We start from the raw sequence: 12239 nt of genomic DNA, 5'->3' as shown, positions 1-12239 counted from the left end.
ACCTTAACCCCGATAAGGACCCGGAGGGCCCAGGTTCATATAGACCCCTCTCTATGTTGTGTGTCAAGTTACTAGCCAAGGTTCTCGCCACTAGACTAAAACAAGTCAGACCTCATTTGGTACATGGAGACCAAAGTGGCTTTGTGCCAGGCAGGGGTACACACATGAATTTGTGACAATTATCACATGTGCTCCACTTTACAGCAGGTACCTAAACACAGACAGGTGTAGCTGAGCTTCATATTGAAATAACGTTGCAAAACTAAGTTAAGATGTCCAGCAGCATAGGTATAGAGTGTTCCAGGCCTGTCAGATATATCAGGGTGTTGTCCGCATATAGGGAGACGACGTGCATGCGTCCTACCACTGTTACACCCCACTCCATCTCCCCCGCGATTTCTGCGCCAGGGATTCTTTTGCTAGCGCAAAGAGAAGAGGCTGTAGGAAAGTAACATCTTTCTGACATAGTTACCCCCCACTTTTTGCCTGGTGTCAGTGGGTTTAGACTGTAGTGCACTGGAATTCTGCTAACCAGGACCCCAGTGCCTGTGCTCTCACCTCTAAATTTGGTTGCTGATAAACTTTCCACCCCACAATTGGCATACTGGTGCACCCATGTAAGCCTCTAGTATGTGGTATTTATGTACCCAGGGCACTGGTACACCAGGGGTCTCCCGTGGGCTGCAGCATGCATTGTGCCATCCATGGGACCCTATGCGAAGAGTGTCTGCAGGTCTGCCATTGTAGCCGGCATGAAATGATGGATGCATGCACCCTTTCACCAAGATATAAGGTCTATCTTAAATCCTAGTCACTGCACTTACACATCATAAGTCACCCCCTATGGTAGTACCTTCTGCACAAGAGCAGGGTACATGTCCCTAGTAATGAGGCTACCCCTGCATGAGCAGGGTAACCCCTACAAACCCCTGACTCCATTCCCTGGACTTTGTAGGTGCGGGGAAGCCATCTTAAGATTTGTAGTGGACACTAGTCAACATAAGTGGTCCAACTACATAATTGCTTCGCCAAACCTAGGCATGTTTGGTATCAAACATGTTGGAATCATGCAACTACACTGATTCCAATGCTAGTTGAATGATCCCCTGTAATCTGGGTGTTCCTTAGAGGATCCATCTGTTCTGCCTGTGCAGCTTTACATGGTCTGGCTGCCAGCCGATGCTGCTCCCAACCCCAGACACTGTTCTGCACTCCTGCTGGTGAGCCGGACTCAAGCAACAGAAGACCGAAGAAAGAATTTCCTGCAAGGGAGAGGTGTGACCACCACCCCCTTTGTATTAGGTGACTAAGGGCTGGGGTGGCCTTAGAGTGCCATCAGAATTCGTTGAAGGGCACATTTGGTGTCCTCCATGCATAATCCGGTTTGCATGAGTTGAGGGACCCTCTGTTCCAGCTCTGGCGCAAAACCACACAGAGGACAGGGGAGTGAGCGCCCCCCCTCCCCCTGTCTGGCCCCTCCCCTAGAGAGGTGCACTGAGCTCTGTCAGGTGGCCAGTTGAAATTGTCATTTTGGAAACCAGGTAGGCAGAGGCCCCCTGGGAGCATCTGATGGGTTAGGCCAGGTAGGTAATGTTTCTGACCCCATCTGATAAGTGGGTCACTTCAGAGACTGACCTACCCCCTTTTAGGGTTACTTAAGGGTTTCCCCGAGGGTGGGTCCTCAGATTCATCGAGCAAGACTCTACAAGGAACTCTCTGCAAGACATCTTCTATTCCTGGCCTCTGGAACCGTTGCTGGGAGTGGCTGCCGGCAGTTTTAGGGGGGAGAAGGGGCGGGCGGGAAGCACACACAAATTCTTTCACACACACACCCATTAACACTCATCAACATTCAAACATACACGCACGCCCCAACATTCATTTAAAAAGATCACACACACACACACACACACTTACCTTCAGCCTCAGAGGTCCCAGGAGGGTTGGGACTGCTGCCTTCCATCGCTGGCTGACCTTAGGTCAGCCAATGAGGGAAGGCAGCAGTCCCAACTTCATCACAGATTGGGATGGGGTCAGTGAGACTGCTGACCCCACCCCACTCTGTAACGCGGTGTCACTGATTGACACTCGCCCTGGGTGCTTCAGGGCTTAAACATGAAGCGCCCAGGTCACAGTCAATGGGTGACGCTTCCCTCGTCACCCGGGGGAGGGCCTTGAGGCACCTTTGCTGAGCCAAGGAGGTCACGCCCACAGGAGCTGTGACCTCTTCAGCCCAACAAAGTTCAGCTCAGGTAGCCTGAGGTCTCCGCAAATCGCGCATGTCTGCTCCTAGCTGCCAGACCTGAACATGAAGAGTGTCTGTGAGGCTGATTTTTGTTCAGCCTGACCAACACTATTCATGAGGTGCAGAAGGTGGGGGGCATGGCCCCTCCGCCCTAAAGGACGGGCTGTGCCTGGATGCTGGTCTGCTTTGAAACCAAAACAAGTCTGCTTCTGGTGGGAAGGCTTTCATTTCAACAATGTTTCTCCAGATCCTGCAAACATTCTGCAACATCCAATGCTGTGCATCCTCCAGGGTCACGAGGGCTCTGTTTGTACCTGGAAGCACGAAGGAATCTCCTGTGGAGTGAAGGAGATCTGCATCTGCTGGCAACTCAAGACGACGACCGGTTGGTGGATCCTCCTGACTTCTGATCCACTTGGGAGACACTGGGTCCCTGCTGCAGCCACTGGAACAGCACCCATGTGCTTGAAAAAGTACTTACCTGATTACGAAGTTCTTAGGTTTGAAACATACATAAAAAGAAGTATTATTTTTCTAATTTGGTCTATGGTTTACTCTTTGAGTGTCTCATTTATTGCCTCTGTGAATACAACAAATGTGTAGCACTACCCTCTGATAAGCCTAACTGCTCACCCACACTACCACAAAATAGAGCATTAGTCCTATCTACCTTTGCCTCTGCAAACCGATTGGGGATCCACTGGACTCTCTGCATGGTGTACATCTTTTTAGGGCAACGTATAGAGAGGCAGCTTCCTACACCCACCCCCTTCCTCTTCTAGGAACTGGGTTAAGCACCACTGTTAATGGCTCTATTGAATGGAGAGGCTCAGTAGAATAATTAAGTTGGTCCAGTATGAGCGACAAACACCTGGAATCTGATTATGAGCTAAGCTACGGAAATATGATAATTCTTATAGTGACATAAGGAGTGAATGTATGATGTCAGGGACTGTAAACCTAACCTCTGGGTGCACATTTACCTCTAGATTGTTACCCTGCTGGACCCTGTAGGCAAGTGGAGCAAAACTGTACTCTACGGTAGATTGCACCTACAATGTGTAATACAGCTTAAGCAAAACAGACCTACACTACGACTGCCCACTCTCACTATAAGGCCTATCCTATGTCTGTACCAATCTGGGAAAGGTCCATTTTACAACAGGCTACCTGTGTGCAGATACCAGGATGAGCAATATGGTAATCTCAAACAGACAGTCCACACATGTGTGATCGGGTGTAACCAGCACCCGCTGTCTCTTATCCTAGCTGCACAGAAGCAACCTTATAATAAAAGGCAGATACAGGCGGTTACCACAGTCAGTCCATTTAACATGAATTTACGTTGAGACTCAGGTAGTGAGACTCACTCACAGTAAAAAGCCATAAACCGGGTGGTCAGAAGCAAACAAATCCAGAGGGATTAAGCAGAACCCACTTTGCAATAAATACATTTTTGAATGACTCAAATTTGGAACTCAGTGTGAAGAAATTTAAATAAAGTAAGCTAAAAGTAAAACATCTGGAAATAATAGTTGGGCAATTGAGTTATGTTTCAAAATACAATATCATTGAAAGCATTAAGTAAATTAATTATGAAATTGTTCCTGTTTACAGACACATTTATGGATACAATGTAAAAATGACTCTGTCAGACATCTGATCTATTCTCTGGATGAAGATATATTATGGAGCTTCAGGGCAGTTAAATTGAAAATCATAGTAGTTTCTAGTGAAGTTCCCCACAACAAGAGTTATCAGTATTAAGTGAATTAATTAGAGTGTGCTTGGGTTAGGTTTTTATCTTGTTAATTGTGACCTAGATGTGTTCAGCATAGTAAATGTCTGATTAAACCATTATGATATTGTGTGTGATATTGAGTAAATTATGTTTGTAATCAACTTTGGATCTGGAGCCCAAACTTATGACGGTTTATTGAAGTTAGGTATCATAAATGTTGTGATGGATAAGACTAAGATACTCTTTTTTGGTTTAGGACAACCTCATATACATATACATTTATTAAAGTTCTTTGTATGGGCCGGGTACTGAAATAGCCTGTGTGCTGCAGGTCAAGCTAATGGAGCGTTGGCATGGGCGTGCCAGTAGCCTAATACTGGAGTGCCGACCTGGTGGTCAAGACTGTCAGGCATTGGCAGAGCTGTGCACAGGAAAAAGCTGCCATTTTTCTGGGCAAGGCATGCCACAATTAAGAGGCACTGGCAAGCAATTGCATCCAACAAGCATTGTCAGAGCTATGCATTGGTTCTAGTAGTGTAAAAGTAGATAATGTTACAGGTGAAGACTTAAGAGCACTGGCAGGTGTATGCATGAACCCTAGTGAGGAGACGTCAGAAGCGGAATTAAGAAAAAGTAAAAGTCTATACTCACGACATTCTTTCTCATCCTCTCCATCACCACAGTTGTCTTGCCCATTGCAGCGGAAGATGCCAGGGATACAGCGATGGACGTTGGTGCACTTGAACTGGCTTGGCAGGCAGACATGCGCTTCTATAAATGACAAAAAGAATGGTGGGAAAGACAGTCTCAAGCAATCAACAGGCCTTGTGATCATAACAGTTACATAACTGTGCTACTTAACACACAAGCCAAACCACCCGTCACAGAACTCAACCGGTCGATGCAGGGGGAATGGTTTCTTACCTGTAAACCTTGGTCTCTCTCAGGGGACTCCCCATTTAAACCATAAGCACTTGAATAGCCCTACCCACAAGCAGGGACCCTCTGAAGCAGGTAATTCAAAGTCAAATTTACTTCACCTTTCTTCAGAAAGTCCAGGAAACATATGTGACCGACATTACATTTTGCAGCCTTAAAAACAAGCTATATTGCGGGCGGATATGTTACTTATCTTCTGTAACTCCTTATCTGGTAGAGGCAATTATCTAGTTGCAGATTCCTTACCACAGAATTTCCTCAGGTGTCGGTCTGGATCCAGAGATTTTTCTCGAGCAGTGCCATAGGGTGGCCTTGTTCGGCTCCGTGTCAGTCAGCTGCTGCACTGTATAGGACATTGCGAGTCCTGCGTAGGCCCCACCCCGTCGCAGCTGACGTCAGTTTCTTTTCATGACTTTCCATGCCAGAAGTGCAGGGCCATGAAGAACACGGACCACTGGTGTGTCAAAACTAGGGCCCTGAAAGGGAGTCCCTGTCCCTAGAAATCGGTTCACAGAGTGGGGAGGATGGGTAGGTCGGTAAGGAATCTGCACCTAGATATTGTCTCTACCAGACAAGGCGTAATCAAAGTTAAGCAACTTGTCCATCTAATGAATATATTAATAGAAGTTACTACATTAATAGAAATATTTAGTTGCAGATTTCTTACCTTAGAATAGATACCGTCCCCAGCGGTGGGTCTGTGAACTAAGATCAAACTAGAAAGTCCTGCAAGACCAAACGGGTAAAGTGCCCGTGCCTATGGACCTGACTGCCCAGGCAGTAGTCTTTGGTAAACGTGTGCAGAGATGCTCACTGTAGGAAGCTGGCTCTCGATATACTGCACTAAAATAAACTACACTGTGCAGAAAGTCCAGTGGATCCCCAATTAGTATTGCAGAGGAAAAATTAGATAGACAGCAAACACAGGGTTAACAACGACTTACAAAGCCAATCTCAGGGGTTTACGGTAAGTTCTGGGCGCTGATCAGAACCACACCAACAGGTCACACCGGGTGGCAATGGGGCAGCCAGGTGCAGAGGTTCAGTAAGGTGTTGGGTACCCAATGGTTTCCTATTGGAGTCTGACCTTGTGACAAACAGGCTGCAGGCTCTGGTTGGGAAGTCAGTAGGGGAAAACAAACAGGTAAGTAGTAGACTTGGCATGCTTGGGGACGTAGGAGCACCTTTGGTCTTCTTCTCCTGTGCCCAGGGGCGATGGAGGCATGGGTGTCTTTAGGCGCCAGGATTTAATGTCCACGAGCACTTGCGGTCAGGGCATCCTGTGTGTTGAGGGTGCAGGCATTTTGGGGGAGTCCAGCAGGGGTGAACCTACAGTGGAGTCCAGCTCTTCAGAACCTTGGGATGTTGTTCGCATGGGTGATCCACCTTAGCTGGCATCAGGGGTCATGGATGCAGTCGGATTTTCTCTCTCCACAAGCCCGTGGGAGATGGAGCCTGCGTGCAGAGGCTGCAGGCGTCTCAGGAGAATCCAAGATGAGCGACACCACACTGGACACGGTTTCTGGGCAGCTGAGGACCTGCGTTAGCATCGTCGGTTGGCTTCACCTCAGGTCATAGACATCGGGTACAGTGGTCACTTCGGGTGTCTGGTTTCCGGGGTTCCAGCAGCTGCAGAATCTTTTCCTTGGAGTTTTCTTTTGCAGAACAAATTCAGTGCCCACAGGAGACTTGAGTCTTTATTGAAGGCTGGACGAGTTGGCTTTTTGTCTAGGAACCTTTGAGGTCAGCAGGCAGACCGGAGGGATTAGGTCCAGGTCAGCAGCTGCTTCTTTTGCCCTTCTGCTGGTGCAACTCTTCTTTGTCTGGGTCTTATTAGGTTGTTGAAATCTGAGTTCTGGGGTTCATGGCTGTCATGTAAATACTCAATTTAGGGGTTTTACAGGGCGTGCCAGGTGGTAGCTAATGGGCTGACCACCTTTAGGATAACTACACCCCTCTTATGACCACTTCTGTTGGATAGTGGGCACAACCCCTAATCCTGGTGGCCTATGTCCTTCCAAACAAGATGGAGGAATCTCAAAAGTAGTGTCCACTTCAGCTCATCCACGTTAGGGGTGGGACTGGCACGAAGTGGGCACTTCTCCTAATCTGCTTGATTTTCCTGCCTCTGCTGCCACCAAAGGTAGGATTAGGACAGTGGGGTTGGTCATCTCCACTGTAGGAAAGTTCCCCTTTTGGCATTGTTACCCCACACTTTTTGCCCGATATCTGATGTTACCTTCACTGAGTGTGCTGGGATCCTTCTAACCAGGCCCCAGCACCAGTGTTCTTTCCCTAAACTGGACCATTGCTTCCATAATTGGCACACCCTGGCACACAGCCAAGTCCCTTGTAAAATGTACCTGTGGTACCAAAGTTCCTTAGGCCAGGGAGGGTCACTAGGGGCTGTAGCATGTATTATGCAACTGTAAGGGACCCCCCACCAAACATATGCTCACTGTCATTGCAGCTTGAGTGCACTGATGGGGAGAAAAAGGTAAAGTCAACATGGCACCCCTCTCTGGGTTCCATGCCCACAAACTACAGCCTGTGGCATAGGTCAGTCATCCCTGTAGCAGGTCTTACAGCCCTAAGGCAAAGTGGACTATACCACAAGTGAGGGCATAGCTGCATGAGAAATATGTCCCTACAGTGTTTAAGTCAATTCTAAGACAAGACATTGTAAGTGCAGTGTGGCCATATTGAGTACATGGGCTGGGAGTTTGTCATTACGAACTCCACAGCTTCATGTCTTCACTGAAGACTGGGGAGTTAGGCATCAAACCTATCAGCTCAATAAACCGACACTAATGCAAGTGGTAGATTTATTGACAAATGCACACAGAAGGCATCTTAGAGATATCTTAGAGATTTTAGACAAGTTTCTGACCCCCTGGGTTGAAAGCCTTTGTCCTCTCTGGGGTCAGGAACAAAGCCTGCTCTGCGTAGAGGTGCTTCACACCTCCCCCATGCAGGCTCCTACCTCCTGATACACTGCCGCAGGGCACCACAGCTAGTGGCAATGCCCACCCCTTGGACAAGGCCCCAATTTTGGTGGCAGGTCCGGCAGAAAAATCAATAAACGCCAGGAGTTTCCACCCCAGATGGGACCACCCCTAGGGTGCCCAGAACTGAGGTTAACCCCTCCTGGCAGAAAGCTCCATCTTGCTTTGGAGGATGTTAGCCAATAGGGGTAGGAATGTGGCCCCCTCCCCAAAGGGCTTGGGCACCGGAAGGGTGTAGCCACCCTCAGCCATTGGCTGCTGCCATCTGACCCCTGTAGTGCCCCTAAATCCAGTATTTAGGGACACCCCTGAACCTTGCTCTTCAGATTCCTGGTGATTTAACAAGAAAGAAAAAAAGGACTGAAGAGCCACACCAGTAGAGAAGACTCAAAACAACAGCTGATTTGGCCCCAATCCTACTGGCCTGTCTGCAGCTCCAAGAATCTTGCTACAAGAAGACTTGTCCTGCACGACCAGCAACCTTTACAAACCCCCAGAGGACTGCCTGCCTGCCCAAGGACCAAGATCTCCAGGGTACAGTGGCTCTATCCACAAAGAAACCTCCAAGGAAGACTCCAAAGACACCCCGGATGTGCAAGTACTGCCCACTCTGCACCCGATGCACACAGCCCGTGTCCAGGTGGCCCACTGGTCCAAAGAAGGTCCCCAGGTGATTCTGACCTCAAGTCCACCCTGGGTTGACCCCTCCTCACCAACACCACGATGCCTGCAGCCTAAATCCAGAGACCCCCTGAACGCGGCCATCACAGTGAAGATTCCCCGAACACCTAAAGGTACTCCTGCACCTGCAGCCCCCCTGGCCTTGGGAAACCCAACCAACAGTCTAGCAATGTCCAGTGGGCTCTCCACCTACCTGTCCAGCAGTTGGTTTTCTTCAATCAACTCCATGGACAACGTTTGCAACATCTTTGTGACCCCCGGAGTTCCCCAAATGAAAAGCATCGGGCGCATGATGCTGTGTTAGCACCCTGCACCTGTCTGCCCCTGTGCAGCTGGGGGTTAGTGTTTGGTGCTACCCTGTGGCACCTGCGGTGTTGATTTAAACTCCCCAAGTACTGCAAGCTGTTTCTTTTTGAGTGCCATGTCTCCATAGAATTCCATTGGGTGCCCAACACCAACTTTGACTGCTGCACCTGGCTGGCCCCGTGTTGCTGTTGGTGCACTCTTGGTGTCCTCCTAAACATTGCCCTGTGGACACCTTAACCTCTGAAGACTGGGATCATAAGCTAAGTAGTTACCTGTGAATTGGGTTGTGTGTTTCCTTCCCTAGGACTGCATTACTTTCTATGAGAAAATGCACTGTGTTTGCTTTTGAAACTGAAAAGTATTACTTACCTGTAAACTGTTTTAACTGTGAATTCTAAATAAAGTGCATTTGATACTTGGAAGTGATACGTTCTTGAAACTGTACTTACACGCAAACAAATATTCTTTTGGTTCTAGAAATAAAGAAACAAAGCATATTTTTGATAGATAAAACATTGGCCTGGAGTTAGTCATTGAGTGTGTGCCTCATTTCTTGACATTGTGTGTACAACAAATGCTAGCACTACCCTCTGATAAGCCTAATTGCTCAACCACACTACCACAAAAGAGAGCGTTAGTATTTTCTACTTTAGCCTCTGTAAAGCTTCTGGGGTTCTACTGGACTCTGTGCACACTATACCTTACTTTGGTATAGTATATACAGAGCCTGCTTCCTACATCCACCATCTGTCGAGACCTGGGTCATATTACAAAGTTGGCAAGGTGTTTGAAGCACCCAGCCCTAGAATGACCATCCTGCCTGGGAGAGGAGGTCACACCTCTGCCCAGTGCAGGCCTTAGTCTCAGGCCCTTGAGAGAACTGGCTTTCACAAAGCGGGTCAGAAACACCTCTATAGTGTCTGAACGGGTCAGGACCAGTCAGTCAACACACTAGTAGCTGGTACATTTTCAGAGGGCACCTCTAAGGTGCCCTCTATGTAATATGTTTAATATATCTATCACTGGGGTCAGTGGCTGTTTATTATTCAGAGATGTTGAATACCAAACATCCCAGGATTCAGAGAAGCCATCCTGTAGCTGGGGAATTCGTAATGACCAGTGTCCAGTACATGCATTTAAAATGGCTTCCCTGTGCACTTAATACAGCTCAGAATCGACAGAGACATAGCAGGGGTATATCTTCTCATGTATATATGTCCTCACACGTGTCTGGATGAACCTTGCCTTACAGCAGTGATAGGGGACCTGGCACACACAGGGTGTGAAAGGCCGTGTTTTAAATTTAGCCTGCATCAGCACATGCAGTCTACAATGGCAGCTCTGTGTGGCTTCCGTGAGGGGTCCCTGAGAGTGGTAAAATTGGTGCTGCAGCCCTTGGAGACCTTCCATATTACCCCAGCCCCATGGTACAAGGGGTACCATTTACTAGGGCCTTACAGTAGCAGTAAAGAGTTTGCCAATTGTGCAAAACAACTGTGCAGTTTTGGGGAGGGACCCAGTGCACTAACAGACAAAGCCACATCAGGAGCCAGACAAAAAGTGGGAGCTAACCATGTCAAAAAGAGTGCTTTCCTACAGGGGGGCTGAAGGGTCTGGTCACTTGGGGATCAAGTGACAAAGTGTCTTGTTTTAGGGAAGGAACACTGGCACTGGAGACCCGGTTAGCAGGAACCTAGTGCACTTGAGTCAAACTTGCATCTAAAAACCAGGCAAAAAGTAGGAGGGGCTGCAACCAGAACCCAGCTCCCTACAGAATTGCTTTGATTTTCTTAAAGAATTTGCCTTATTTAGATAAAACTTCAAAACCCAACGAACATCAAAAGTATGGAGAGACCTCTCTGCAGGTGAATTATGAAATAATGAAAGTGCAGGAAATAGGCTCCTTGTTGCAGTTATCACCCCACTTTTTGCCTGATATTAATGCTGACTTGACTGAGAAGTGTGCTGGGACCCTGCTAACCAGGCCCCAGCACCAGTGTTCTTTCACCTAAAATGTACCATTGTTTCCACAATTGGCACACCCCTGGCACACAGATAAGTCCCTTGTAAAAGGTACCAATGGTACCAAGGGCCCTGTGACCAGGGTAGGTCCCTAAGGGCTGCAGCATGTGTTGTGCCACCCTAAGGGACCCCTCACCTAACACATGCACATTGCCATTGCAGATTGTGTGTGTTGGTGGGGAGAAAAAGGCTAAGTCGACATGGCATCCCCCTCAGGATGCCATGCACACAAAATACTGCCTGTGGCATAGGTAAGTCACCCCTCTAGCAGGCCTTAAAGCTCTAAGGCAGGGTGCACTATACCACATGTGAGGGCATAGCTGCATGAGAAATATGCCACTACAGGGTCTACGATCATTCTTAGACATTGTAAGTACAGTGTGGCCATATTAAGTATAATGTCTGGGAGTTTGTCAATACGAACTCCACAGTTCCATAATGGCTACAGTGAATACTGAGAAGTTTGGTACCAAACTTCCCAGAATAATAAACCCACACTGATGCCAGTGTTGGATTTATTAACAAATGCACACAGACGGCATCTTAGAGATGTCCCCTGTCATTATCCAATCCTTCAGTGCAGGACTGACTGGTCTGTGGCAGCCTGCCACTGAGAGATGAGTTTCTGACCCCCTGGGGTGAGAGCCTTTGTGCTCTCTGAGGCCAAAAAACAAAGCCTGCACTGGGTGGAGGTGCTTCACACCTCCCCCCTGCAGGAACTGTAACACCTAGCAGTGAGCCTCAAAGGCTCAGGCTTCATGTTACAATGCCCCAGAGCACACCAGCTAGTGGAGATACCCACATCCCCAGACACAGCCCCCACTTTTGGCGTCAAGTCCGGGAAGATAATCAGGAAAAACAAGAAGGAGTCACCCCCGCAGCCAGGTCCACCCCCAAGGTGACCAGAGGTGAAGTGACCCCCTCCTTGGAAAATCCTCCATCTTATTTTGGAGGATTTAGCCCAATAGGAATAGGGATGTGACTCCCTCCCCAAAGGAAGGAGGCACAAGGAGGGTGTTGCCACCCTCAGCGACAGTAGCCATTGGCTACTGCCCTCCAGCCCTAACATACCCCTAAATTTAGTATATAGGGGCGACCCTGAACCCAGGAAATCAGATTCCTGACGACCTGAACAAGAAGGACTGCTGACCTGAAAACCCTGCAGAGAAGACAGAGACGACAACTGCTTTGGCCCCAGCCCTACCGGCCTGTCTCCAGATTCAAAGAACCTTCAAAAGTGACGCATCCAGCGGGACCAGCGACCTCTGCCGACTCAGAGGACTTCCCTGCAACTACAAAG

At 48.3% G+C, this 12239-nt stretch overlaps 1 protein-coding gene across 2 annotated transcripts in view; it reads right to left on the bottom strand.

The window, feature by feature from the left end:
• LRP1 (LDL receptor related protein 1) overlaps positions 1–12239 on the bottom strand; it is a 1410884-nt gene that overhangs the window by 369489 nt on the left and 1029156 nt on the right. For both annotated transcript variants that reach the window (XM_069230782.1, XM_069230783.1), the window contains exon 65: positions 4638–4757. In XM_069230782.1, the coding sequence (XP_069086883.1) occupies positions 4638–4757 (120 nt within the window). The remainder of the gene's footprint in view (positions 1–4637; positions 4758–12239) is intronic.

Source organism: Pleurodeles waltl, chromosome 4_2 (assembly GCF_031143425.1).
Source record: "Pleurodeles waltl isolate 20211129_DDA chromosome 4_2, aPleWal1.hap1.20221129, whole genome shotgun sequence".
In the NCBI taxonomy this organism is placed as follows: Eukaryota; Metazoa; Chordata; class Amphibia; order Caudata; family Salamandridae; genus Pleurodeles; species Pleurodeles waltl.
This window is presented reverse-complemented; position numbering and strand designations above follow the sequence as displayed.